A 27,845-nucleotide genomic window follows, 5' to 3' on the forward strand; every position below is an offset into this window, starting at 1 on the left:
AGAGCAAGTGTGGTGGGCACGGCTGCACCAGGCTTGCTGGTTCCTTGTCTGGAGCTGCAGAGTCCTTGCTGAGTGTCCCCACGAAACCTCCCAGAGAGGTCTCCTACTCTGCCTCCGACCCAGGGGATTTGTGCAGATACAAACCTCTTCTCCAGAAAAAGTGCAAGGGGATAAATAAGATTGGGTTCGATCCCTTGGTGGATCCCTGAGATGTGTTCATCGCCTGGTGTGAGAGCTGATGGCTAAATGGATCTAACTCCCCAAAAGACTAGAGCAATGCCTGGTCTTAGTCCCTTCCTGCAGTAAGTGGAGCCGTGCCTTGCTCCCTGGAGGAGCGCGCTGCAAGGCCCGTGTTTGCAGTGTCCCCACAAGTGTGCTTGTTCCACGTCAATAATCCCTTCATCACAGTGGTTCCTCATGTCAGACAACGTTTCACAAAGTGCTTCATAGATTATTGTTCTGCCTGCATGGCCACGCTGCTGTGACCGCAGAGCGTGCTGCCTGTCTCCAACACAGATAAGCACAAGGTGGCACAATGGCAATCACAGTCCTGAGCGTGACTGACCTCTACTGCCAGTAAACTACGGGAAGCAGCCATTTATTTATGTTTTCATCTGCCTATCCCCCTTCCTGCAGCTGTATTGAGTGCATGGATGAATCCCTGACCCAGAGTTTTTTGCAAATCAGCTTTGGGTTTGACAGGCAAAGCTGGACAAGGCAGTCCCCGTGAGTGCAGAGAGGCGGCACTGACTGCAGGAGGAACCGGCTGCAGTTGCCCAGCCCACATGGGGCAGCCAGGCTTCTGGACATGCACTCGTTGTTTAAATTACAGACATGCCCCAGGATCTCCCAAAGATGTAGCCCCTCACCTACCCACAGCCCACCAACCAAGGAAGCAACATAATTCATTTTCCAGGCAAATGTAGGCAGCTGCATCCAGCACCCATCTTTTCGGGGTCTCTCCATCGCTCCCGTCTGGGGTAGCCGATGGCTGTGCTGGCAGGAGCGGGTGGGAGCCGGGCACGGAGGCGGCACGGCAGTGTCCCTGTCCACTGCCATCACTCGGCACTCCTCGGGCCCCGTATGGCCCCAGAGCGCGCTGTAAATAGTCGGAAGCGATGAATGGATTTCCCCTTCCTCTCCATGTGTGCTTTAGATTTTTGGCCGGATACAGCATGGGTTCGGGACACACCAAAACACGAGGCTTGCTCCCCAGCAGCCTAGGCTTTCACATGGGAACAACTCGGTGTGCTGCTTGAAAACAGCGTGTGATTGAGCGGGTGAAGATTGCGGCGATTTCCTCGGGAATGCCGTGAATTCACCTGGCTAACAGCCAGTGCCCAGCACCCATCTGAGGCCAGCATGGCCTTGCAGGTCTGGGCAGGCACACGGAGAGGCTGCCACCGTGTCAGGGCCCAGAGCTTTCCCCTGGGTGTAGCCCAAGGGCGGGCGGTTTCTGAAACAGGAAAGAGGGAGACGGGCTGGAAGGCGGTCAAGGAAAGTCAGGCTTTCGGCTGCTTCCAGCTTCCTCCCAGACGTGTTTATGGCCATGCGGAGGGCTTTTTTCTCCCTTCAGCAGCTGCTGCCCTCCTGCTTGGGCTGGCTGGCCGTGTCTTGCTGCAAGGTCTCATCTGGTGCCAAACCAGTCCTCTGCCCCGATATGGGCCTCTGCACACAGAGCAGCTTTGCGGTACCCCCTGTGCTGCCACCCAGCCCTGCAGGGACACAGATGGGGCAGGGGATGGTGGCACCCTGTTGGGGCTGCCTGGGGCTGCTCATCTGTTGTACAGACTGCAGTACCAAATTCTGGCACACAGAAGTGAAGGGGTAAGTGGCAAGAGAAGGAGCAGCGTTAGGACTTCCCTACCAGAGGGGTGTTGGACACCTCTCAGCCAGCACTGGGGATGGGGGCAGAGGGAGGCTGGATGGCCCAACTGGACTCATGGTGGCCGAGGAGTCCCGAGCTGTGCACGGCCTCAGCACCGTGGGGCAGATCCAGCACAGGGCAGCTCCCGCCCGCGGCTTCTGGAGTCAGGGCTGGCTCCAAACAATGGGTGGAGAGCAGGAAACGCCGCATGGGAAACAGGATTTGGCTCCGCCGCCGCCGCCAGCCGCGGCCCCTTGGCCCCCTTCCTTTCCCTGCTCCACAGAGCCCTTCCCACAGCCGCAGGGGCACACCAAGGGGGTGAGGATGCTGCCGCCCGAGCGGGCTCGGGCGTAGGACCCTCACCATCGCAGGCGAGGAAGGGGCTGGGACACCACCTAGCCTGGCTGGGGCTCAGCATGGCTGGGGACACCTTGAGCACGCAGCCCTAACCCCAGGGGAAGAGCCCCCACCGGGCAGCCCCTTTGCCAAGCAGCCGGGCAGCTGCTGAGCAGGTGGGGACAAGGGCATCTTCGTCACCATGCCCAGGCTATGAGCCAGAAGAGGGGGTCCTGGCTCCCCCAGACGCCAACCAGCACTACAGGGACAAGATGGGGGGCACAGACAGGGGGCAGGGGTCCTGAGCCCCCGCTCATGTGGATCCCGTAGGCAACTGCCACTGCTGGCTCCATCCCCCGTGGCTAGGGCATGGTGGGGATTTTCTGACCTGTGCCAGATTCAGGACACGCCGCTGGGACATGGAACTCCGAGTTTATCTTCTGCTTTTCTTCCCGTGGCTGGCAGGTAAATCTCCCCTTTCCCTCTGCCCTGGGGGCAGCCCCTTGCTCAGGGAGCTTTGGTGGGACAAGGCAGCCATGGCAGTCCAGTGGTGCTGGTGGAGCAGGGACTCAAGGGGGGCATGGAGGGAGGAAACATCCCTGTGAGATTGGTGGTTTGGAGACCTTGGGTGCTGGCGGTGCCAGGGCTGAGCTGCCCTCTGCTGCACGCCAGCATGGGGCTGGGGCACAGGCAGTGTATGGAACGAGAGGGGGATCCCATTCTGCTGCATGCTTGGCTCATGCAGGGACCTGAGCCCATGGGGATCTCCAAAAGGAGACTGGAAATTCCCGCTGTGCCATGCTGTTGGGTTGGGGGCAAGAAGGTTCTGGAAAAGGGGTGATATTTGGGTTATGGGGGTCTGTCGCTGACCTGGGTGGGCCCAAGCCCTGGTCTGGCCATGACGTGTCCCAGTGCTCCCCCCCACAGGGGCCATCCTGGACATCACCCTGATTGCCAACGTGCAGAGCCTGTCCCACTCCGACTTCTTCCTCTCCTGCGTCATGGGCGAGCGTGACGTGAGCTACCTGCAGATTGAGCGGGAGAACAAGATCGTGATGACACACCCCAAGACGGGCTTCCAAAACTACCGCAACCGCAGCAACCACGTCCAGGCCAGGGGCTTCTCCATGCCCGACCTGGTGGGGATCCTGTACTGCATGGGGCGCACCCCAACGGAGCAGGCCCAGGTGGTCTACGTGCACAACAGCCACAACGGTGAGCGGATGGGGCTCTAGGGCAGTGTGACCCAGTCACTGAAGCTAGGTTTGGGGTCTTCTGCCACTGGTGGTGGCAGCTCTCGGGTCAGCAGGCAGCTCTGGTTCTTGTGCAGAACATGGGTGAGGTGGTGGACCGCCACCACGAGGTCTTGTCTGGTCAAGCATTGGGCATGAGCAGCAGCCATTCTGGTGTTTGTAGGGTGCTGTGGATTAACCCGTAGCATGCAGGAGATGGCACCTGGTGCAATGAAGTAGCATTTGCACCCCATGAAGGTACGAGAGGAGAGGGATTTTCATCTGGAGGAGCCTGGCCTGGCCCCAGGGGCGCTTGGTGGCCTCCTGCCAGGGCGGTGTGTGGGCAGGGCAGCCGGCGGCAGCCGCCTGGGGCGGGAGCGGCGTGCAGGAGCCGGGCAAGGTCCGAGCGGAGGGAAGCTGAAGGAGGTGGGGAGGTCTGGCAATCATCAACCAGGCAGAGGGGCCAGCGGGCAGTGCCAGCCCCAGGGTCCTGCTGAGGGGCCCTGGCAGAGCTGGCTCTGCCCCAGCCGGGCTCGTGGGGAGGGCTGGGTGCAGGAGGCAGCATGGGGCTTGTCTCCTGCCCCTGCTCCTCTGCAGGGCCATAGAGCCAAAAGGGCCTCCTCAGGCTGGCCATAATGCCCAGGGATCATAGTCTCTGGCACTGCCCTTGCTGACCTCCTCTTCTCGTGGCTCTTGAGACTTCACGGAGCTGTTGGGACTGAAATTTTCTGCGATAGGTGTTTTCCTCTGGATGTTTTCTAGCTCTTTGTTAGAAAGATTTGGCTAAAACAACACATTTCCCTGCCTGTGTTAAAATTCAGCTCTACCACACTGTTTTGAGCTGCTCCAGTATCTCAAACTGGGGAACAGACTGTGATAAGGACTGTGCTGGTGGGGCATGAGCATCCTCCAAGGAGCAAGGGCTGATCTGTGTCCTCCGCCAGGGGTTTGCACTGAAAATGGCAGCGGTCTTATCGGGAACAGAGACGGACAGTCTGGGCAAACAGAGTGCTGGGGAGGTGCTGAGGGAGGAGGGCAGAGTGCTGGGAAGCGGCGAGGGAAGGCACAGGGGTGCACAGGGGACAGGGAGGGCGTGGGCACGTTGGAAGAGCACTGCAGTAAGTTAAGGGGGAGTGAGAGGAGCTCTGCACCCCTATATTGCATGGATGAGGTGGTGGCTGGGACCCAGGCTCACTGGTCTGGTCCAAAGCCCCTGCAGGAGTCACAAGTGACCAAAAAGCTGTTGTTGCTCTGTTTAATTTAGAGAAGGAGAAGCTTAGAAAAAAAATGAGAAAGACTGATCAAAGGGAAAAATAACAAAAAAAAATCTTGCCAAGGGAGTGAGGGCTGTATAAAGAAACCACCTTGGAGACTGAAGTGCCTATTGTTTTGGCTCTCCCTGGGGGGCTGAGCATGCACAAAAGCAGTATCGATAAGCAGCAGGTAGGGAATGCTCTCAGAGGAGAGTTGGTGTCTTCCAAGAGGCTGTGCGCAAGTGGGAACATAAGAAAGATTTGAAACTTTGAAAGTTTTGCTGTAAAAGCACAGTAAAACAGACCAAAAATATCCCAAGAAGCAATTTGATGAAGGGTTTAAACCTGACAATAAACTATTTTTTTTAGATATCCAGAGCAGAAAGGTGCCCAGAGAGGCCACTGCAGAAAAATTAAATTATTTTATTTTTGCGTCTGTGAACACAATAGGGAAGTTCAGGAAATTTGTCAGAGGATCTGTCTAAAATTACAGGGCTGATAAGAGAAGACAGGCAATAAATAGCATAAACGAGCAGTGCTGCGTTGCCAGGACCTCTCCTTGGCTTGCATCAGTGCCAGCGGGCAGGCTGCAAGGCTGCTGGTGTGCCACCGGCCTGCGTTACGAGCTCTCTAAGAGGGGGCTTGCACCCTCATATAGGAAAATTCCTTTCCAAAGGCAAAGATGCCCATGGGGACCCTGTTTTGCAAGGTTAGATGCTGGGCTCTCACTTGAGGCATTGGACAGAAGGTCCAGAGGCGGGCAGAGCCTCCTGGGCTGCCAGAGAGGGGGCTGCAGGGAGACGTGCACAGCTCTGTGAGATCCTGCATGCCTGGGAGCACCGCAGAGCCATCAGTTATCTGATGTTATCTCTCCCACTGCAAGCACAAGAGAAAACTGGTAACAGGCAGGTGAAGAGGAGACAAGGAGGTGGTTCCTTGTGCTCCGTGCACAAGGAACTGGGCAGGACCAGGGCTAAATCTGTGTGCCTTTGACAAGAACAAAACCCGTGGAAGAACAGTCTCGAGTGTGGCAGAGTGAAAAGAGAGATAAGAGCTGACTCGGGAAGCTGCCGGGCTGCAGGTGGTGCAGGCGGGGAGGCTCTCCTGGGGAATTACCGGGATGCACTCGACCTGCTGTGCCCTTGCCGGGCGTCCGCGGTGTGTGCTGCTGGCCCACGCTGGGGGCAGGATGCAGGGCTGGATGTGCTCTGCTCCCACCCAGCACAGCCGGTGTCAGGGTGTGCGATCTGGTGCCCTGGGAGCCGGCACCTGAGTGTGCCCTTCTTTGTGTCTGCCCTGGCACGCCCAGGGCTTGGCTTCCCAGTCCTTAACACATTTATAGCCTGGTTTAGGCTCAAAGCTGCGCTCTGGCTGACGCACAGCATAGCTATGGGAGTTCATCGCTGTCGCATACCCTGACACGTGGGAAATCAGGAAAACATGGCTGTGCCGTGGCTGAGTGCTCTGCTGCAGGCAGGGGCAGCCGCCCCTCGCTGCCCCTCGCTGCCCCTCGCCTGTCTGCAGCTGCTCCGCAACTCCCTGGTCTGGCAGCAAGCAGGGTGTCCCAGGCTGTCACGTCGCCCCAGGCTGCTGTCACCAGCATCACGGGAGAGCAGGACGCCCCGTCTCTGGGCTGACAGCCCTCTTGCAGCTCATCTAGCAGGCGTGCAGATGGGGATGTGCGTGGCGATGACCCCATGGAACGCTGGGCTTGGGCTGTGTTTTGGGGTGGCTGGTCCAGGGGTGCCAGTGCTGCCCTCAGCCTGCTCCTCCTCCTCCTCCTCCGCAGCCCACCTCTTCCCGGTGAGGGCCACGCAGTCTGTGAACATCGCCGAGACGGCCACCTTCTCTGCCAGGGTCCTCAAGAGGAAGGAGACGGACGTTATGTGGAAAAGAAATGGCAAGTGGCCCCGCAGCAGGGCTGCTCCCACACGGTGCCTTGCGCCAGCCCCACTCCCAGCCCCGTTCACTCCCCCACCCCAGGGTGCCGGTGTCCCCAGGTCACCCTCTGTCCCCTCGCAGGTACCTACTACCAGACCACAGACCGGGGCGAGGTGCGGGGCGACCTCTTCACCCTGACCCTCCCCAACGTCAGCGTGAGCGAAAACGGCGTCTACAGCGCCACGTTCATGGGGGACAGCCCTCTGTGGAGTGCCTTCTACAGGCTGATCGTGAGAGGTGAGCAGGGCCGGGGAGGTGGCACCCCGCTGTCCCTTCCTGTCCCACAGGGACACGTGGCCCTGCTAGACCAGTGCCACCCCACAGACCCTCTGCTCTCCCCGCAGCATGCACCGCGAAGAAGTGGGGACCATCCTGCGAGAAGGACTGTCCCGACTGCCTGAACGGGGGTGTCTGCCACGACCACGTCGGTGAATGCATCTGCCCTCCCGGCTTCACGGGCACCCGCTGCGAGAGAGGTAGGGTGCCCGGCTGCCTCTGCCCCGTGGGGATGAGCTGTGCCCGGGGGGTTCCATGCTGCAGCCCCAGATCCAGGCATCACGGCCAGAAACTGTGTCTGCATCCCCAGCCCCCTGCTTCTCGAGCAGGACCATCCACCTCCTCAGGACAAGCTTTGGGGTGGGGGCTCCTTGCCTGCTTGGGGTGGTGATGGGGGGCTTCAGGACCCCAAGCTGGCACCACGCTGTGCACAGGCACACTGCTTGTTTTCCAGCCTGTCGGGAAGGCCAATTTGGCCGCAACTGCCAGGAGACATGCCAGAGAGCCCAGGGCTGCAGGGGGCTGAGCTTCTGCCTGCCAGACCCCTACGGCTGCTCCTGCGCCTCGGGGTGGAGCGGCTCCCGCTGCAACCAAGGTACGGGGATGTGGGCATCTGCCACCCGGCCCTGCGTGGGGGTCCCTGCCCCGGCGTGGGACCACCGGCACACCGTGGCTGGGGATAGCAGTGAGCATTTCTCTTCCCGCAGCCTGTCCCCCAGGATACTACGGCCCCGACTGCGCCCTGGGCTGCGCCTGCCGGAACGGGGGCAGCTGTAACCGCTTCAGCGGCTGCGTCTGCCCCGCGGGCTGGCACGGGCAGCACTGCGAGAAGTCAGGTGAGTCTGGCGCGGGGCTGCAACGGGTCTCTGTCCCCTGCAGGGTGGCTCCAGCTCCTCCTCGCTGGGGACATGGTGGGAGCTGGTGCCAGCCTATGCAGCTGGGGGGGCAGCCCACCTTGCTGGCAGAAATAGCCCCCAGCCCCGTGGAAACCAGGGTGCTGAGCTGCAAGGGTAGTGTGTACTCCGGCTCTCATGAATTAGCTGTGCCGAGAGCATCGCTGGGCCTGGAGCATGGGGAGGGATCTGGGATGGACCCCACTGCTCAGCCACGACCCCCAGCACCGGCTGCACTGCAGATGTGACTGGGGAAAGGTCTGAGCATCTCCTGTACATGGGGCAAAGCACGACCAGCCCTAACGCTGATTTCTCCGCACCAGACCGCTTCCCCCAGATCATCAAGCTGGCTTCGGAGCTGGAGTTCAACCTGGGCTCGGAGCCCATCATCAGCTGCGTGGCCACCGGCAACCCACTGCCCGCGAGCGACGGCGTGGAGCTGCGCAAAGCTGACGGCACTGTGCTCAAGGTACCGCACACCGCCCCGTGTCCACCCCGTGTCCTCGCCCCGCCATCATCCCTGGGCATTGGCACGTGTTGCAGGCTTCCCCAAAATCAGCGGTCTCCCCACTGGCCTGGGCTGCCGCAGGGAGTGATGGATGGCTCCTCTGTGCCCACAGCTGGTCAAAGCCATCATCGAGCCGGGGCAGATCACCTGCGAGTTTCAGGTGCGGCGCCTGATGAAGGACGACGCGGGGCTCTGGGAGTGCAGAGTCTCCACCACCGGGGGCCAGGACAGCCGGAAAGTCAAGGTCAACATCCGAGGTGAGGGATGAGTGGAGGTGCTGGGGACATGGTGTGGCAATGTGAGCCCCCTGCTGGACTAGATGCCGCCCATCATGTGTCACAGTGCCAGCAGACAGGTTTGGGTGGTGATAAGACACTTGTTGGGGTCCTCCCTTCCCTGACAATGCTGGAAAGAGCCGAGAGGTGGTGGATGTCCCCACACTCTGCTCCTCATTGCTTCTGGTCCTACTCATATTTTTCCTTCCTTCACACCCAGTGCCCCCAGCGCCCCTGAGCCCCCCCCGGCTGCTGGCCAAGCAGAGCCGCCAGCTCGTGGTGTCACCTGTGGACTGCTTCTCTGGCGACGGACCCATCGTCTCCGTCAAGCTGCTCTACAAGCCCAAGGACGACACCTCAGTGTGGTCTTCTATTGTGGGTATGTGCCTGTCCTCACAGGTAGGACCTGGTGGAGGGGTCTGGGGTGGGCAGAGGTCTCCATCCCGCTCAGCAGGACCCCCTGGGACCCTCTGTGGTGATGCCAAGGAGGACACCGATGGTGGGGCAGGTTGTGGGTGGGGGGGCGTGGCTTTGACATGTCCTCTTGGCCAACAGTTGACAACAGCGAGAACATCACCCTGATGAACCTCCGGCCGGTGACTGCCTATGTTGTCAAGGTGCAGCTGAGCCGGCCGGGGGACGGCGGGGAGGGCAGCAAAGGACCTGAGGCCGTCATGGTGACCGAGTGCCTAGGTGGGCCCCCATCCCTCTGACCCCAAACCTGACCCTACATGGCATGGGGTCCGCCAAGCCTCAGGGCTGGCACGTGGTCACTTTTCGCTGCCTTTTTGTTCACAGAGCCCACAGTCAAGCCCGTGATTGAAGGCTGGTCCATTGAGGAGAAAAACACACTTCATGTCAACTGGAAATTGCCAAGTAACCACGAGCCGGCACACGGGTTCATCGTCCATCTCTTTGACTCTGCGAGGCGCCTGGTCTGGGAGAAAAACATCACGTCCATCTCCGTGCTCTCCGCTCGCATCGCAGACCTGGAGTTCAACAAGGAGTACGGGCTGGAGGTGCTGGTGTACCACTGCACCAGCCTGGGGCCCCCCTCCGACCTCTACAAGGTCATGATCAACAGCAAAGGTGGGCACCGCGCGGGGCCAGGCTAAGGCACACTCCCCCCAGAGCATGGGGGGCTTTAGGGGAGCCATCTCCTACCTGCACCTCATGGAGAAAGGGGGAGGAAACTGGGAGGTGAAGTGCAGAAACGTGTGATGCCTGCAGACAGATCTGTCCTCCGTGCCCTCACCCAAGCCTTGCTGGGCTTGCCTACACTTGCTGCCCTTACAACACCCCGTAGCGACAAGTTCCTCAATATAATTATATTCTGTGTAAAAAAAAACATATCCTTTTGTTTGCATTCACCCCAGTGATCTCACTGGGTGGTCACGTCCCGTCAGCCTGGCCAACCCTTCTGGCAGACGAGGGGGAAGGAGCGCACAAGCTGTGACTTCAGTGAGGTTCAGCGCAGCCTGGTACCTGCTGGGAAGGCTTCTTGCGTGTCAGGCCGAGGGGATGTAGTGCTCCCTCTGCTCTGTGCTTGTGAGAGCTTCGGGTAATTGCGGGATGTGTGCTTTAGGATGTGGGCAAGGCTCAGAGGAGGAAGTGGGAAAGATAAAAAAACATCATCTGTGAGGAAGGGTTGAAGAAAGAAAATATCCCAAGAGGTGTTCAGTACAGAGACATCTAGCTTGAGGGTGCCTGAGGCTGGGAAAAGGTGGTGCGGCCCTGTCCTGCTGTTCCACCCTCCCATCCCCACCCACTTCTGGCCACCGCTGGAGGCAGGACACCAGGGAGGTGGTCTGACCCAAGGGGCAGATCCAGGGAAGAAGGTGAGACTGAAAGGTGGCTGGAAAGCCAGCTCCCAGCCCACACAGGGTCGTCAGGAAGGGGACAGTGACCAGCTGCTGCTCGTGACAGCGAAGAGATGGACGATTGCCCCTGCAGTGCTGGGAGCCCCATGCTGGGACTGACGCTCTCCTCTCCTCCTCCCAGGGCCCTCCTCCCCACGGTCACTGTCAGCAGAGTCTGTGTCCGACACGGCCGTCAGGCTCTCCTGGCAGGTCCCCGAGTACCCCAACGGGGGCATCACCAAGTACATAGTGGAGCTGCAGCAGGTGGGGGGCACCAGCGAGCCCCAGTGGATTGACACCGACAACGGCGCTGAGACCACCAAGACCGTCGGTGGCCTCAACGCCAGCACCACCTACCAGTTTCGTGTCCGGGCCAACTCCCACGTCCCGGGGGAGTGGAGCCAGCCTGTGAAAGCCAAGACCCTGGGGGGACGGTGAGTGGGGTGTCCCCGGGGCTGCACCACAGCCCCTCGGCAGGAGGTGTCACCTCCGCAGCCCCACCGCTGACCTGCCGTGCCCTGCTGCCCACCTCTCCCCAGGAGCTTGGAGCTCTCTGCTGGAGCTCGGTGTCAGTGTCTGGGTCAGCAGAGAGGCCGGGCTGCTCGTGGTAACCTCTGGAGCAGCAACCCAAGCCCAAACACTTGTGTATGTCTTCAGACCTCCTGCTCCTCCTACTCCTGAGCAGATTCTGGGTGGCTCTGCCTTGGTCAGAGGGTGACACGGTGTGCAAGGGGCAGGACAGAGGTGGCACAAAAGGGTCTGGTGGCTGTGGAAACACAGGGAGGAACCAGAGCTGGTTGCAGGTCCAGGAACCGATGAGTTTGCTGGCAGGGTCCAGGCAGTACCAGCCTCCCCCTGTGCTGCTGGGAGCTGGGGGTGGGCTCTGGTGCCTTCATGGGCTCCCACGATGCTGGGACAGGGCCGAGGTCTCAGTGCTCAGCCATCCGTGCAGCCCCACGATGCAGGGCTCAGCTGTTGACCTCCCTCCCTCCTCTCGGCAGGAGCGCTGAGCGTGCCGCCCAGCCTGGGCAGCCAGAGCACCGAGCAGTCGGGAATAGACCAGCAGCTGCTCTTGGCCATCGTCGGCTCCGTGTCCGTCACCTGCCTCACCATCCTCTTTGCCCTCCTGGCGCTCTTCCTCATCAAGAAGAACTTTTTCCACCGGCGCCGCACCTTCACGTACCAGTCTGGCTCGGTGAGTGCCACCTGCCCCGCCAGGACGGTGTCCCCAGCTCCCCACGTCCCAGCCCGATCCAGGTCACGCTCCATAGCCTCCAGTCCGGATGCAGCCAGGCCTCACCTCCACGTGGAGAGGGTGCGGAGCCCACCCTTGCCCATGACGCCTGCCCTGCCGGCCCCGCCGCGGGGCAGAGGGGTGCCCGGTGCCCCTAACCTCACCTGCTCCCATCTGGCAGGGCGAAGAGACCATCCTGCAGTTCAACTCGGGGACGCTGACGCTGACGCGCCGGCCCAAGCCGCAGCCCGAGCCCCTCAGCTACCCCATCCTGGAGTGGGAGGACATCAAGTTCGAGGATATGATCGGGGAGGGGAACTTCGGGCAGGTCATCAGGGCCATGATCAAGAAGGATGGCTTGAAGATGAACGCAGCCATCAAGATGCTGAAGGGTGAGTGCTGCTGTGGGGTGGGCAGGGCAGAGAGTGTGGGGGGACACAGCTGGGTCTTGAGCAGCACTCGGGGCTGAGGAGGGGCAGGAGATGACCACGGAGGAGCGGAGGAAGGCCTCTTCCTGTAGGACCGAGGAGTGCATCCCTGCTTTGCTTCCAGAGTTTGCCTCAGAGAACGACCACCGGGACTTTGCCGGGGAGCTGGAGGTGCTGTGCAAGCTGGGCCATCACCCCAACATCATCAACTTGCTGGGGGCCTGTGAGAACAAGGGTGAGGGCTGTCCCCTGCTCCCTGCTGGGTATTCCCTGTTCCTGGGGACAGCCCCACGAGCCCTGCCTCCTCCTGCCCGCAGGCTACCTGTACATTGCCATTGAGTATGCCCCCTACGGAAACCTCCTCGACTTCCTCCGCAAAAGCCGAGTCCTGGAGACCGACCCGGCCTTTGCCAAGGAGCACGGCACCGCGTCCACCCTCACCTCCCAGCAGCTCCTCCAGTTTGCTTCGGACGTGGCCAAGGGGATGCAGTACCTGAGTGAGAAGCAGGTATGTCCCGGGGATACAAGGGCAGGGGCGTGCTCCCATGCCGCCATGGCTCACTGCTGGCCTCTCTCAGTTCATCCACAGGGACCTGGCAGCCAGGAATATCCTGGTGGGAGAAAACCTGGCCTCCAAGATCGCCGACTTTGGCCTCTCCAGAGGGGAGGAGGTCTACGTGAAGAAGACGATGGTGAGGCAGGGGCTAGGGGACTCCGTGGGGCCTGCACAGATGCGGTGGGCAGGACCCCCTGGCAGCGGGAACACCCCACCATGCTGGGACCAGCTGGATGCCAGCTGCCCACACCTCCCTCCATCGGATGTCCCCTGACAGTCACCCGGTCACCCTCCGTTTCCCCAGGGCCGCCTGCCAGTTCGCTGGATGGCCATCGAGTCGCTGAACTACAGCGTGTACACCACCAAGAGCGACGTGTAAGTCCACAGACACTGGGGTCGGGGCACAGACATGGCCACCTCTGTCCTTCCAGGGCAGCAGGTACATCCCTGGGGAGCTGCAGGCTCTGCTCAAGCCCTGTTTGCCCTCCTGGCCTCATCCAGTCCCACCACAAACCCCATCTGCTTGTCCCCTTACTCACGAGTGGGACACTGCCGCTGGCTTTGTCCCAGCCTCACCTCCTGCTGTTTCAGGTGGTCCTTTGGTGTCCTGCTCTGGGAGATCGTCAGCTTGGGTAAGGCTCCTCCTTGTCCACTCTGCCTGCTTGGGTCCCTGCAGGTCTGCAGAGCCCTTGTCCTGCTGCAGCCCTGGAGGGGACAACCCAAAGGGGCGGTGGCCGGGGGCCTGGGCACTGTCCCAGGGACAGGGTGGACATCACCATGTGGGTCCTCCCCGGGGCTCTGGGTCAGGGGGATGAGGACACGTGTGTCTGTGGCCGCAGGGGGGACTCCGTACTGCGGGATGACGTGTGCCGAGCTCTACGAGAAGCTGCCCCAGGGCTACCGCATGGAGAAGCCCCGCAACTGTGACGACGAGGTGTAAGTGGGCAGAGCGTCCCGCATACCCCCCACCACTCCTAGGGGCAGCTCCTGGCCGGTCCCCTGTGCACTCCAAACCTCCTTCCCCTTGCTTTAGCCTCCCACCTGCTCCTCCCCATCTCCCCCAGCAGCTTTTCCACCCGCTCTGCTCCGCGCATGCTGACCGCCCGGGCTCTGTCCCCAGGTACGAGCTGATGCGGCAGTGCTGGCGTGACCGCCCCTACGAGCGGCCGCCCTTCGCCCAGATCTCCATGCAGCTCATCCGCATGCTGGAGGCCCGGAAGGTGAGTGGAAACAGGGCACAGGGGGGCCACCCACCCTCCATCCCTGTGCGACCCCACCAAGAGCACCCCAACGTCTCCCCCCGGCAGCTCTGCGGGCTCCAGCCCCGTGCCCGTGAGCAGCGGGTGTGGGAGGGAGCAGGGACGGGGACACCGTCACGTCCTGCTCCTGACTCGGGTTCCCACGCAGGCCTACGTGAACATGGCCCTGTTCGAGAACTTCACCTACGCAGGGATCGATGCCACCGCCGAGGAGGCGTGAGGCTGCGCCCAGCTCCACGCCACAGGGGGACAACGCTGGCCCCCAGCCTGCTGGGACAGCACTGCGGGGACAAGAGGCTGCCTGTCCCCGCCGGGTGACAGCGGCCCAATGCCGGTGGCACCTGCAGAGAGTGCCCTCCTGGCAGCAGGACGGTGCCATCCCCTTGGGCTACCTCCCCGCATGTACTGGCATGGCACCGACACTGCTGGAGGACACACGAGGATGGCCCCGAAGGACAATCGCCAGCTGCATGTAGCAGAGAGGGCAGGAGAGGGGCTCTGTCCCCAGGAGCCAGGGGATGCTGCAGCCGTGGCAGGACACAAACACCCGAATTTTGGGGTGAGAGAAGGAAGCAGAGTCCTGGCAGCTCCCTGCCCTGCAGCTCTCAGCATACTCTGGTGCCAGTGGGGCTGCGAGCATCGCTGCCGGCGTGGGACACGGCAGCCATGGCACAGGAGGAAGCACTGTGCAAGGCCTCCAGCTCGGCACTAGCCCCTCAGAAATCAACAGCTATGCTTTATGGTCAATAAACATAGTGCAACGGACAGCCGGCTCTGGCGGAGGGGAGGGTGTCTGCTGCTCTGCTGCTGCAGCAGTGACTTCTGTCACCATTCTGGTCCTCTGCCCCAGATCCCAGTGTCCCCTCAGCTGGCTCTCCATGGGGACGAGGCTGGTCCCCCAGCTCGTCCCCATGGAGCAGGGCATGTCCCCAGGCACTGCTGGCACCCACCTGCGTATCAATACCATTTTGATTTCCCAGTCTGGCCTCCAGTGCTATTTGGTGTCAACTGCAGCCATCAGTGAGCATCTTTTAGGTTGGATATTAGGAGGAACTTCTTTATGGAAAGGGTTGTTTTTTTTGGTGTTGAGTCACCATCCCTGGAGGTCTTTAAGAGATGTTTAGATGTAGAGCTTAGTGATATGGTTTAGTGGAGGACTTGTTAATGTTAGGTCAGAGGTTGGACTAGGTGATCTTGGAGGTCTCTTCCAACCTAGATGATTCTGTGATTCTCTGATCTTCTCTGCTCCATCACTGAGGTGCCCAGTGAAAAGGTGACCAGGACCAGCCCCTGCAGGCAGCCTGGTACAGTGTGCCCCTCATTGCACCGAAGTGGCTGCTGCTGGGAATGGCACATGGGGCAGCATCACCAGCCGTGCTGAAACCAAGTTTCAGGTTTTTTTTTTTGAGTTTTGAGTGTTTTTGCCTCTCTGACTGCAAAGCCCAGTCGCCGGATGGAGAAGGAAGTGGGATTGGTTTGACAAAACTTGACTGTGATAAACTGGTGCTGGCTGTTCCCCCCCTTCCCTCCGTGCCCCCAGGCTGGCAGTTCTGCCCCCATCCCCTGTGGCGCAAGGAGATGCCGAACCCCCCCCGTGGCATGGTGTGGACGTGTGCCAGCAGCTGCCCAGCCCTGGATGGTGCTGCAAGGCAGAGCGGGTCCGTGCAGAGCTGCAAGGGGCAGCGTGGGGTGGGATGGAGCCGGAGCCGCTGCCCTGTGCCCCATGCTCCGACGTGCCAGCAAGGGGACGGGTGTCACGGAGCACCCAGCAGCCTGCCCAGCCCCGAGCAGGGGCCTCCCTGCTTTCTCAGGGGTTGTTTTTCTTCCCACCCCGGCCTCCCGGCGTGCCGGTAGCCACAAGGGCAGGACGTGCCGCCTATCTGATGGGAGCAGTCTCTCTTGGCACTGCGGCTGGCGGCGGAGGGGCCGCGGCACGGTGGTTTTGGGCACGGGGAAGTGCCGGCGATGGGGCGGGGGGAGCCTCCAGCCAGGCTTCCTGAGCAGCACAGCCGACACTTCCCAGATAAAGGTATCGCCCCGAGGAGCCACGGCAGCAGCCGGGGCGCCGGGAAGCACCGAGCACAGCACGCGGGATGGCGGCCTGCCTGCCCCGGGGCTGGCTGCCCTCGCTGCTCGCCGTGGTCCTGCTGAGCCTCCGCAGCCCCGCGATGGCCCCTGAGCTGGTGACATCCCAAGGTAGGACCTGGGGGCCTTTTTAACCCCCCAGGAGGGTCAGAGGGGAGCTGGCATGCTGGCCTGGCAGGGTGCAGCGAGACCCCCGCAGCAGGCAGGGAGGTGTGGGACTGGGGAGGGGGCACCCAGGTGTGCTCGGGGTGGGCGATGGAGCCCCCACTCACACGTGGGGCGCCTCCCTCACTGCAGAAAGGACCTGGCAGCCCTAAGGAACGGTTTTGGGGTGGCAGCTGCCAGCCGTGTGGCATCATGTTGCTGCACAGGGGCTCCCGGTGACAAGGTCTGAGCAAAATCCCAGGGCACGGCTCTGCACCGCAGCACAGCAGCAGCACTGCTGGCTCACCGCGATGCTCCTGTGCCAGCCTCGCAGCACGCAGCCCTGAGCGCCGTGACCTTACCTCCCCGGTGGGATGCTCCCACCCAGCCCTGAGCTGGCCCCACCGGGCTCCCTGCTGCTTTGCAGCCCGCTGCACGGCTCTCTTAGCCTCAGGTCCATCCACGTGGCCTTTGAGCCCCTCCGTAGGTCTTCTAACCCTTTCTGTAACACCATAAAAAGCATTAACTGAAAAGAACTGTTGATCTCGTGCTTCATCTTTTCACACCCACACAAGGTCTCTGCCCACCCTACTACAGCAGGCACTGGAGCACACTTTAAGTTGCTTCTACAGGGGCAGTGGGAGGAAAGGGTTTGGGATCATCCTCTGCCTGAAGCCTCTACACCCCGACACCACTGCAGTGCTGCCAGCGTGATGTCTGAGGGCGCTTCGTGCCAGCTGCAGAGCTGAGCAGTGAGCTTTCCTAGGAAACTGCCTGCACTGAGCAAAGATGCTCTGGTGCCGCAGCGCCGTGGGCTGCAGCCGGAGCAGGGGGACGCAGGTCTCCGTGCCACCAGGCTGCAGGGACCCGGCCACCCTGTCCCATGTCCCGTCCCGTCCCCCAGGGCTGGGGAAGGGGCGGTGCTGGCAGGAGGCCAGAGCAGGCCGGGGGGGGGGCCGGGAGGGTGTGAAAAGGGAAGAGCAGGTAGGAGGGAGGCTGGCGGGGAGCGGCTGTGGTCTGCGGCCAGGGGACGTGGGCTGGGGGAGGAAGGTGATGCTGAGCTGGGAAAGGAGGAACAGGGCCAGGGGTCAGGGCAAGGTAAGGGGCAGGGAGAGCGAGGGGACACCTGGCAAAGACATCGGGGGACCGTGGTACTCTTATGGTGACTCCCTTCTCCTGGAAAGGGCTCAGCAGGCATTGCAAGGGTGCGACGCTCCAGTTTACCCTTGCAACAAAAGGGAGGAAGCGGTGCAGAGACCCAGAGCCCCCCACAGACCCCGGGCTGGGGCTGACATCCCCCCCGTGCTCAGAGCCGTGTGCCCCCACGCCAGCCCCCAGGCCCCTGGGGCGCTGCTCCTCCTTATCGCACTTCCGCGCGCCTTCCGGCGTGAGCAGGGCAGGGGTGCTTCCCGCTGATCTCCAGGGCCGGGCCGAGCCCCCTCCGACCGCAGGGCTATTTCGGGATGGTTGTTTGTCCCGAAGGACCCTGCGTGCTGGGGAGGGGGGAGCAGGGCTGCCAGCCCAGGTCACGGTGATGTGCGCGACCCTCCCCACGGTGCCACGCTGGCAGGGGCTCGGGTGGGATGGGGACATGCTGGGGACAGTGCTGTGCCTGGGGACTCCCTCACGCCCACCCTCCTGCCAGACGCTGCACTGCTGGAGGAGGTGCGCGAGGACATCCTCTGCTTCTCCCGCTCCTTCGAGGACCTCACATGCTTCTGGGATGAGGAAGAGGAGGCGAGCGGGATGAGCCACTTCTACTACTGGTACAGCAGGTAGGACGTGGCGGGGACATGGCCCGGCCTGGCACATGGAGTGCTGTTGGGTGACACCTCGGTGCCATGCCCCAGATCCCCTCTCCTCTACCTGGCCCCAGCCACGGGGTGCTGGAGGACCCCATCTGTTCCTCAGGGACGTGCCCACGGCGTGCGCAGTTTCCACGCAGCGCCGCGAGGCTGGCGGGACGCGGCACGTCTGCGCCTTCCCCAGCCAGGACGTGCGGCTCTTCACCCAGCTCCACGTCCTCGTCCTGGACGCCGCCACCAACCAGACCAGGCACCAGCGGGAGCTCAGCGTGGACGTGGTGGGTGAGTCCCTCCCGCGGCACAACACCAGGGCACCGGGACCATCCCTACACCTGGGTCCCTTCTCCCTGCCCACCAGGGGCTGGCAGCACCTTGTGCCTCAGCAGGGCCGGGGGTGCCGTGTCGGGGCTGCCGCAGGAGGGGAACGCCACGGCACGTTCCCCGCAGGTCTCATCGCCCCCCCGGTGAACATCAGTGCCCGCTGGGCCGGAGCCACGGGGCAGCTCCACGTGTCGTGGCAGCCACCACTCCCTGACTACCCAAACTTCTTCCTCTACGAGGTGCGCTACAGCGCCGTGAGCCCCGCGGGGACGCCCCACGGCACAGCGTGGGACCCCGGCAAGCAGCACACCGGGGACAGGGACCCCCCCACCCATCTGAGCAGCAGCACCCACCCGCCCACGGCCGGGGGAGCCGCAGCCTCCCCGCGAGCAGGGCAGGTAGGTACAGGGGCTGGGGGGCTCGGGGGACACAGCGGCCCCCCAAAGCCTCACACCTCTCCTGCAGGGGCTGGTGCAGGCCGACACCTGGGTGGTTCTCCAGCACCTGCGGCCGGGGGTGAGGTACCACATCCAGGCGCGCACCAAGCCCGACGGCACCTCCATGGACGGCGTGTGGGGGCCCTGGTCGCAGGCGGTGGCCGCGGAGACACCCCACTCCTCCGGTGAGCGGCCGGGGGCTGCCAAGCGCCCACACCCGGGAGTAGGTCCTGGGGTAGGTGAGGTGCAGCAGCTGGGTTTTGGGGGGCCAGGGCAGGGGAAGCAGCCCCCTCCCTGCCCCGGCTCTCGCCTGCCCAGGGGACATCGGGCTGTGCTGTAGCACCCCTGACCTGCAGCACATGCGCTGCGAGTGGAGCTGGGACCCCGCGGAGCACAGCAGCTCCCACGAGCTCTTCTACCAGGAGACTCCACGTGGGGCTGGCATAAGGTGAGGGGCACGGCGGGGATGCAGTGCTGGCACAGAGCAGCAGTGTCCCACGTCCCGCACCATGCCACCAGGCACCGTGCCCTGCTCCACCAGCATCAGCCTCGCACCTCCCCGCCGCCTCCCCCAGCCACGCTGCTGCTCCGACCCCGACCTTCCTGGGCAAGAGCAGGAAGGAGCAGCGCCGGCTGGGGGACAGGGGTCTCTGCCCCAGAGCAGGGCTGGCAGAGGGTGGGGGCAGCGGTGCCACCAGGGCAGGGCTCACAGGCTGCCCGCTCACCGTACAGGGAAGATATGTGGCAGCGGTGCCAGGAGGCCAGCGTGGGGATGCAGGGAGCCCACACCTGTACCTTCCAGCCCAGCAATGACAGCGCCGTCGCCGTCCTGGTGAATGTCACCCGGCCCCACGTGCTGCCCAGGCTCAGCTACTTCAAGGAGCCCTTCTGGCTGCACCAGGCCGGTCGGTCCCAGCGCCAACACGGCCCCAGCCCTTGCTAGGATGCTGGGCGCAGGGTGCCAGGGTAGGGTGCCAGTAACACACCCCCCGTCCCTGCAGTGCTCACGGAGGCCCCGCAGCTGGTGGAGGCGGCGGTGGCACAGGGCCAGCTGAGCCTGCAGTGGCTGCCGCCCCTGGAGGAGCTGGCGGAGCAGCTGGATTACCAGGTCCGCTACGCCGCCGAGAGCAGCCCCGGCTGGAAGGTAACACACAACACACAGGCCGGCACCCCCGGAGCAGCCGGGTGCCCGCGCAGCCCCGTCCCCAGCTGGGCTCTGCCCCGCAGGTCCTGCAGGTCCCGCGGGCGGCCAGGGGAGAAGTCCTGGACTTGCGGCCGGGCGCCCGCTACCGTGCCCAGGTGCGGGCCCGAGCCGGGGGGCCGCGGTACCAGGGCAGCTGGAGCGCCTGGTCCAAACCCGTCGTGGTCGACGCCTCGGCCGACGCCGGTAAGGGTGCGGGAGGTGCGCTGAGGAGCGCGGGGCTGGGGGTGCGATGGGGTCCTGGGCTGCGCCCAGCACCACCACCGCTGCTCCCCCGAGGCAGGCTGGATCATCCCGAGCGTGACGGTGCTGCCGCTGGTCTTCGCGGGAGCGCTGCTGGGGCTGCGGTGCACCTTCCCCTCCCTGTACAGGTAAGGCCGGGCCGGGTGCGGGGGGCAGCGGGGGCAGGGCCCGTCCCGGGGGCAGTGCGGTGCCTCGGGGCGGGGGCCTGCCCTCGACGCCCGCCTCCCCCCGCGCTCAGCAGCGTGAAGCAGCGGCTGTGGCCGCCCGTCCCCGACCTGCACCGCGCCCTGGGCAGCTTCCTGCACGACGGCGGCAAGCAGGGGCAGGTGAGGGACGGGACGGGACGGGACGGGACGGGGGCGGGTGCGGCACCCCCCCGGCACCCCGCAGCCGCCGGGGCCGCCCCGAGCCCTGCCGTCCGCCCCCCGCAGGCCTTCTACAAGCAGCCGCCGGAGGAGGCGGTGCTGCCCTGCCTGCTGGAGGTGCTGCCCGCCCCGCCGGGCGCCCTGACACCGCCGACGCCGGAGCCCGCCGCCGGCCGGCCGCTGCCCCGCGCCGGGGCGCCCAGCACCGACATCGCCAACCAGTCCTACCTGCTCGTCAGCGGCTGGGAGCCGCGCGGGCCGCCCTGAGCCGCCCCCCCCCCCCCATAAACGACACCGACTGCTGCACCGCCACCCCGCCTCCTCCTTCCTTCGCGCCGCCCCCCGCAGCGACAGCACCCACCTCCCAGCCCGTCCCCCACCACCCACCGACTGCCGAGCTGGGAGGAGACCCGCCCCCTTTTCCCCGCCCACTTCGGCGCGGCTCGACCAATGGCGGCGCGGCGCGCGGGAGGGGTCGCCATGGCGACGGGCGGCGGTTTGGGTTTGAAAGGGCCAATGGGAGGGGGGGGGAGGGGGTTTAAGGGCTGAGGGGAGCGGCCGGGCGCGAGGCGCGAGCGGAGCTGGAGCTGAGGTGAGGGGGCCGGGGGGAGGCTGAGGAGGGGTCCCCCTGAGGGGACGGGGGGTCCCCCTGAGGGGTCCCTGGGGCTGAGGAGGGGCCTCTGAGGCTGAAGGGGGGTCCCGGCGCTGAGGTGAGGGGTCCCCGTCACTGAGCCCCCCCCCCCAGCGGGCCGCTGCCGCCCCCTCGTTGCAGCGCCATGGCGCACCTGGTGTTCGAGGCGGACCTGCACGGGCTGCTGAAGCTGGACACGCCGATCCCCAACGCGCCGCTCGCCCGCTGGCAGCGCAAGGCCAAGGAGAGCGGAGCCCCCGGGCCCGGCACCGACGCCGGCGCGTCGCCCATGAAGCCGGCCAACCGCCTGCCCAGCGGCAGCAAGACGCCGGCCAGGACCCCCGGTGAGAGGAGGGGTGGGGAGCGTTGGGGGGCTGCTGGCAGGAGCTGGGGGCTCCGGGCCCGCTTGGGGGCTTGGGCCCGGCCCGTGGGGTCGCCCCTCTCTCGCTGGGTGGGCAGAGCTCCGTGTGGCGGGGCTGGGAGCCGGTGAGCTGCGAGCTGCGGCTCCCTGCTGGGGCTCGTGTGGGAGGGCTGCGCCTGCTGGCAGCTTTGTGCGCTGCCGCAGCGGCCCCTGTCCTCCCTTTGCTCTGAGCTCCGGGGATGTTGTCGCGCTAGAGCTTGAGGTGTTATCTGCTGTGAGTCCCTGACCAGAGCTTAGTGCCTGCTCCGCGGGGAGGAGGTGAGAAATAGGAGATAGCTGCGACTCGGATGGGTTGTGTGCTCTGAGCCTTGATAAGGTCGTGGGACTTGTCAGGTTGGATGTAACACATTCTGTGCTGGTAGAATGCTGGTTTGGTTTCGTTGAAAGCTTTAATTACAGACTCTTCGTTACCTATAAGACAATGTTTGTGTGTGTGAATGCAGGTAAATCTGGATCCAAAATCCAGAGCACTCCAACAAAAGCTGGGGGGGACCGCTACATTCCCAACCGCAGCACTATGCAGATGGACATGGCCAATTTCCTCCTAACCAAAGAGAATGACCCTGTTGAAGACTCCCCTACCAAGAAGGTGAGCACATTGCTTTAGTATCATGGTCGTTGCCAAACACCTCAACCTCCGTGACCTTTCATGGGTAAGCAGACTCCAAAAGTGAGCATATGGGGGTGACAGCCCCAGGCGCCGCCACTCCTAGCACTGGGCTTCAGGAGCCTGGGGTGAGGTGGAAGCTGTAGTGCCTGCAAATAGAACAGGTGCACAGCTGCTCTCTAAGGGTCTTTGCTTATGCACAGGGAAGAATGCAGAGCCTTATACCTCTGCTTCTGCTTTAGTCCGTGTGGTTTCTGGTAGCAAAATTTGGGCTATTGATTCTTTTAAATAGAGCATGTTACAGAGACCAAAGCTGAGAGCCTGTGCACAGTGAAACTGCTGGTGGTAGCTGTTCTAGGACAATGTCTGCATGGGGAGCTGTTCTGGAATGTGTACACTGTGCTCTGAAATGCATTTATGAAGCATTTGGTCCCTTGTGGCTGTGGCTTTCCCCACTGGCCATGAGACACTGAATTTGCCTCTCCTCAGCATGAAAATCTGAGCAAGATACAGTGCCAGTGTCTGAGGAAGAAAATGTGCTAAATCTGCTTTGAGCTGCCTGTGTGCAGCTGTCTCCCACAGCACAGCCCAATACCTCCTGATTCCAGGAGAAGGAAGGAGGCTTGGGTGTGTTTTCTACTAGCTGCAGTTCTGTCTAAGGGGTGGCATGGGCTTTACATTTGAAGTGAGTTTTGCTGAGGGTGATTTCTCTCTGTAGGAGCAACAGAAAGCCTGGGCAGTGAATCTTAATGGCTTTGATGTAGAAGAGGCAAAGATCCTCCGCCTCAGTGGAAAGCCACAGAATGCTCCCGAAGGTATGACGCAGGGTCTATGCGAGTGATTCAGCTGGGGAGGTCTGGGCTGGGGAGCTGCAACACAGAGGCCCTGTGTTTGGCCATGGGGGAGGGATCAGCTGCCTGCTTCTTAGAGTTCTGTGCACACTGGGTCTCCCTCCCAGTTTTCCTGAGGTTGGCTGATGACTGCCAGTTGTTAACATGTTACTACAGAGGACAAATCTTCCTGATGTCTGCAAAAGCTTTAGACTCCCTAGGCCAGAAAGTGTGCAGCAGTGATCACTAAACATACTGGGATCAAGGAATTGGAACCCACCCCAGCTCAGCAGTTAATTCTGTCAGTGATGGTAGCACACAGTGCTCTTCTGAGCAGTTCTCTTCTCTAGGACTTCATTTTCACCGAAGGGGTTTCCTAGTTGGGTGGGTGGTCAGGAGGAAACCAGCTCAGGATAACGCAGCTGTTTCTCTGCACGCAGGCTATCAGAATAACCTGAAAGTGCTCTACAGCCAGAAGACTACACCTGCTTCCAGCAGGAAGAACGGTAGATACATTCCCTCGATGCCAGACCGGATCCTGGATGCACCGGAGATTCGCAATGACTATTGTGAGTAGCCTGCAATGCTGAGTGCTGGGATCACTTCGCACAGGAGTGCAGTTCCTAGGGTCAGTGTGATCTGAACGGGACATCTCTAACTGGGCTGTTGCAGTTTCTCATGCACCCGGACTGGCACTGACCGCTTCTGAGGTGCAGCCTGTGTGTAGGCAGGGCTCTGCGGGTCAGCACTGCGCGACCTGCATTGTTCTTCCAAACTGTAGATCTGAATCTCATCGACTGGAGCTCTCAGAACTTCCTGGCGGTGGCTCTGGACAACTCCGTCTATCTGTGGAATTGTACTTCTGGGGAAATCATCCATCTGCTGCAGATGGAGCATCCAGACGATTACGTGTCCTCTGTGTCATGGATTAAAGAAGGAAACTACCTTGCTGTTGGTACAAGTAATGCTGAGGTCCAGGTGAGTGCAGTGGAACCAGAGAGGCTGTCTAGGGGTTGCTGGAGCTGTGGGGCCTTGGAACAAAGGCTTGGCTATAGCACAAGGAGGATACGGTGCACTCTACTTGCCTGTACCCTGAGGCTGGGGGGAGGAAGTACTCTAAGACTCGCTAGAGTTCAGTGAGCTGCAGCTCTTGGTGGAGAACTGAGGGGTGAAGTGGGTGACTTGACCAGAGGCCTGTAGAGAACATCTCAGGACAGTGTGCTCTGCCATGTCAGCAACAATAGATATTGTCTGAAGGTGTCCCTGTGTTCATGTCATCAGGAAGTAGCACAAATTCAAAGTGTTTTTCCAGCTGTTGTGTGCTGCCACTCTCCAAAAGGCTTTCAGGGACCTTCACTGCAATGAATCCTTTCTGCAGCCCTGGGACCACCAGTGGGTGTAGCCTCTGCCCTGTGATGCTGAGGGTGCAAAGACTGTTACGGGGCAGAAGTGTTCCCAGCCAGCTGTGGCTGGTGACCAACTGCAGCAGCAAGGCAGAGCTTCCAACACCTGGAGTAACTTTTGTTCTGTATACGAGATACATTTATCCCTTTCCATACTGAAAAGGTTGAATGCCAGAGCCTGTGTAGTAAGGTTCCCTGGGCAAAGCAACAGGGCCGATATCCTTTGGAGAACTTATTGCTCTGTCTCTCTAGCTGTGGGACATACAGCAGCAGAAACGTCTCCGAAATATGGTCAGCCATTCTTCCCGCGTGGGCTCCCTCAGCTGGAACAACTACATCGTCTCCAGGTAAAGCTGTGTGTCCTGTTGAAGGACAGCATCCAGCTGTTGCAGCTTCCTGTTCTAGATCTGTCAGCGGTGTGGATTAGTGACTACAGGAGCTGCTCTGGGCTCAGGGGCTCTTACCTCCTCTCTCAAGGCTCTTACTCAGCCTGTTCTGTTGGGATTTTGGGGAGGCCTCTGCTTTCTGCCCTTTGTGCTGAAGTTACGAAGAGTTTCCATGGCTGCTTTGCTCCTGTCAAGAGGCCAGTAGTGCTGGTGATGCTGGCTGAAACCCAGCAGCAGGAAGGGCAGTCTTGCAACAGCACAGAACTGGCTTTTGGTGAAAATGTGCCGCTCTGACGCTGCAAACCTCCTCTCTGCAGTGGGGCACGGACTGGTCACATCCACCACCACGATGTCAGAGTGGCGGAGCACCACGTGGCCACGCTTTCTGGCCACACACAGGAGGTGTGCGGGCTCAAGTGGTCTCTAGATGGCCGCTACCTGGCCAGTGGTGGCAACGACAACCTCGTGAACATCTGGCCATGCACCCAGGGGGACAGCGGAGACTATGCTCCTGTACAGACCTTCACCCAGCACCAGGGAGCTGTCAAGGTGAGCGTGGTTCTGCCGTGGGTTGGGCGCATGTCAGTGTGCGAGGTGGATGTGCAGCACTTGCTGTACCCCCTGCCTTGTGGGAGGGAGGCTGCTGTGTGCAGAGGCTGCTGTGGAGCTGCTGTGGCCTGGGCGCTGGGACGCGCAGCTAGGGAACGGGCTGCCTCTTGTACCTCTTACAATGAACCCTTTCTTTCTCAGGCTGTGGCCTGGTGTCCGTGGCAGTCAAATGTTCTAGCCACTGGAGGTGGAACTAGCGACAGGCACATCCGCATCTGGAACGTGTGTTCTGGCGCCTGTCTCAGCGCTGTTGATGCTCATTCCCAGGTGAGAGACGGGCATCAGCTTGGAGACGAGTTCCTTCTGGCAGGACACCTACACACGTGCTGGCTCCTGATTCCCAGGGCACGGGGAAGGAGAGGGAACCATCCCTTGGTGGTGAGCATCAGCACAAGTGGCTCGTAGTCTACCTGCATTTCTGCCTCTTCCCAGGTCTGTTCTATCCTGTGGTCAACAAACTACAAGGAGTTCATTTCAGGCCATGGCTTTGCACAGAATCAGCTGGTGATATGGAAGTACCCGACGATGACCAAGGTCACTGAGCTCCGAGGTAGGCTGGGCCCTTCGCCTGGGGGAGGGCAGCTGTGACCCTCGGCTTGAACGGCCTGCTGCAGGTCTAGCCTGAAGTACTGGTGGTAGAGGATGGTGCTCAGGGACATGCTCCTAGAGGGAGGCGTGCCTGGGGGCTGTTCAAGTGCTCCAAATGCATACCTAGGATGTCCATTCATAACCCCGCAGCGTGGTGTGTGGGCTGGGGGGCTTATGGGACACAGGAGCAAAAAGGGGAGGAGAAGGGGAGCAAATGTGGCTGTGTTCAAAACAACACAGCCCTGACTGCGCACCTCCTCAGGTCACACTGCGAGAGTCCTGAACTTGACCATGAGCCCCGATAGCTCAACAGTGGCATCTGCAGCCGCTGATGAAACGCTGCGGTTCTGGCGCTGTTTTGAGATGGACCCCATAAAGAAGAAGGAAAAAGAGAAGGCAAACAGTGCCAAAACCAGCATCATTCACCAGGGCATCCGATGAGTGCACTGGGTTGGTGTGGGAAGGGGGTAAATGAGCTTATACACTGTACAGTATTTTAAATGTTAATAAACGGCTTTAGTTTGCTTTTTTTTCTTTTTATGGAGTTTCCTGGAAGCAAGGACCAGGGCCTAGAGCATCAAGAAACTCTTCCCTGAGGCTTTGTTTTCTGGGCAAGCTGGAGCTCTGTCTTCAGAGACAGTGCAGGCAGCCTGAGCCCAGCACAGCCCTGAAGCTGTGGCAGATGCTGTGGGGTGGCTGTGCTTGTCTCTCCGGTAGGGCAGCTGTGTCACCTGCCACAGTCCTGAGCTGACACTGTGCAGCTTCACCTGTGGGGCTGCAGCTTGCTTGCACCCCACAGGGGGACGCTGTAACAATGAAAGTCTGCAGCTTGTAGGCTCTGCTTTTGCGGCAGTAACTTCTCAAGCTGGTTGCTATCGAGTATCAAACTGAGCCCTAGCTCCAGCCCTGGGCTGTAAGAGGGAATAACCCTGACTTGTCGCACCTTCTGTAGGGCTGTGGACCTGCTGCTGCCTGCTCCTGTAGCCAGCTGTGATGAGTAGCAGCAAAGCTCGAGTTAAAAGCACAGCTTCTGTATCCTGCCTCTGGGCGAGACGGGCCTTGGGGTGTGTGTGTGCCTCCACACAGCTATGGGCAGAGGTTGCCCACCTGGGAGCAGGCTGGGGACCCGGCCTTGGTGGTCCAAGCCTGTACGCGGGTTCTGCTGCGTGCAGCCTGTGCGCTGGAAGGGGGAGGTCTGCAAGGGCAGAAATACCTGTTCCTGCAGAGAGGTCAAGAAATAGCAGGTATGTGGGATTTATGAGCCAAATGTTCCTGTTGCAGAAGGTGGGGTAGAAATGCAGCTGTACTCCATCCAAAGGCCAGGCAGGGGCTGGCAATGGCAGGCGTGCACTGAATGTGATGCCTGATGCAAAACAAAGGTGCTGTTTACACTGTCACAGGCAGCTTGGTTGCCATGTGACATCAGTCCAGTGCACTCCCCTGGGTTGTCTGGTTGTCTCCTTCTTACAGCAGCCCTCATTGCTCTGAGGGTAAGACCTACTGCCAAGCACAACCTGGGCACAAGGCAGCACACGTCAGCTGAGACTTGGTGCAAAACTTGACCTCCCAGCACTTAAGGAAATCCCATGCTTAGCTATGCTGCTGCAGCTGGGGTGGGTGCACATTTGAGCCTTTAGCTGAGCTGCCCTGCTCCTCGGCATGCTGGTGCCGTGCTGTCTGAGGCCGTGGGGCTGTACCAGCCCTACCAAGCCTGTCCTTCAGCTGCAGCAGGGCACTGCGCACCTGCCTCAGCACAGCCAGTGGGTGTTTGGGGAAGCCTAGGGAGCTGCACAGTCTGATTACCACCTTGGCCTATGCAAAACAATACCCCACAGCCTGTGCCACCCGTGGG

The 27,845-nt window shown here is 61.6% G+C and overlaps 3 protein-coding genes across 13 annotated transcripts; all 3 read left to right on the forward strand.

Annotated features, from left to right (window-relative positions):
• The first annotated feature begins 2,115 nt into the window (after positions 1-2,115).
• On the forward strand, positions 2,116-12,561 carry TIE1 (tyrosine kinase with immunoglobulin like and EGF like domains 1). Of its 3 annotated transcripts, none has more exons than XM_040566336.1 (17): positions 2,116-2,668; positions 3,116-3,418; positions 6,478-6,588; positions 6,711-6,866; positions 6,974-7,105; positions 7,360-7,500; positions 7,613-7,741; positions 8,122-8,267; positions 8,419-8,563; positions 8,802-8,960; positions 9,137-9,274; positions 9,380-9,670; positions 10,583-10,874; positions 11,442-11,755; positions 11,856-12,066; positions 12,227-12,337; positions 12,420-12,561. In XM_040566336.1, exons 1-16 carry the CDS (start codon positions 2,623-2,625, stop codon positions 12,327-12,329), a joined length of 2,817 nt encoding a protein of 938 aa, XP_040422270.1. In that variant the 5' UTR covers positions 2,116-2,622; the 3' UTR covers positions 12,330-12,337; positions 12,420-12,561. The 3 variants fall into 3 exon arrangements, with proteins under 3 accessions (XP_040422270.1, XP_040422272.1, XP_040422271.1); XM_040566338.1 differs by having other exon boundaries at positions 11,442-11,635; XM_040566337.1 differs by having other exon boundaries at positions 3,131-3,418.
• A 1,579-nt stretch (positions 12,562-14,140) lies between these two features.
• Positions 14,141-20,878, forward strand: MPL (MPL proto-oncogene, thrombopoietin receptor). Of its 8 annotated transcripts, none has more exons than XM_040566343.1 (12): positions 14,141-16,113; positions 17,792-17,921; positions 18,058-18,233; positions 18,399-18,670; positions 18,738-18,894; positions 19,028-19,157; positions 19,442-19,614; positions 19,711-19,853; positions 19,937-20,096; positions 20,194-20,281; positions 20,392-20,479; positions 20,585-20,878. In XM_040566343.1, exons 1-12 carry the CDS (start codon positions 16,011-16,013, stop codon positions 20,783-20,785), a joined length of 1,821 nt encoding a protein of 606 aa, XP_040422277.1. In that variant the 5' UTR covers positions 14,141-16,010; the 3' UTR covers positions 20,786-20,878. The 8 variants fall into 8 exon arrangements, with proteins under 8 accessions (XP_040422277.1, XP_040422278.1, XP_040422279.1 ...); XM_040566344.1 differs by having other exon boundaries at positions 20,395-20,479; XM_040566345.1 differs by having other exon boundaries at positions 18,774-18,894.
• Positions 20,879-21,029: 151 nt separating this feature from the next.
• On the forward strand, positions 21,030-26,518 carry CDC20 (cell division cycle 20). 2 transcript variants are annotated; one of them, XM_040566348.1, is made up of 11 exons: positions 21,030-21,110; positions 21,267-21,493; positions 22,014-22,159; positions 22,896-22,992; positions 23,448-23,576; positions 23,789-23,985; positions 24,663-24,757; positions 25,114-25,345; positions 25,547-25,672; positions 25,838-25,955; positions 26,256-26,518. In XM_040566348.1, exons 2-11 carry the CDS (start codon positions 21,295-21,297, stop codon positions 26,432-26,434), a joined length of 1,518 nt encoding a protein of 505 aa, XP_040422282.1. In that variant the 5' UTR covers positions 21,030-21,110; positions 21,267-21,294; the 3' UTR covers positions 26,435-26,518. The 2 variants fall into 2 exon arrangements, with proteins under 2 accessions (XP_040422282.1, XP_040422283.1); XM_040566349.1 differs by having other exon boundaries at positions 21,035-21,110; positions 21,264-21,493.
• Positions 26,519-27,845: the final 1,327 nt, after the last annotated feature.

This window comes from Cygnus olor, chromosome 8 (assembly GCF_009769625.2).
Source record: "Cygnus olor isolate bCygOlo1 chromosome 8, bCygOlo1.pri.v2, whole genome shotgun sequence".
Taxonomy (NCBI): Eukaryota; Metazoa; Chordata; class Aves; order Anseriformes; family Anatidae; genus Cygnus; species Cygnus olor.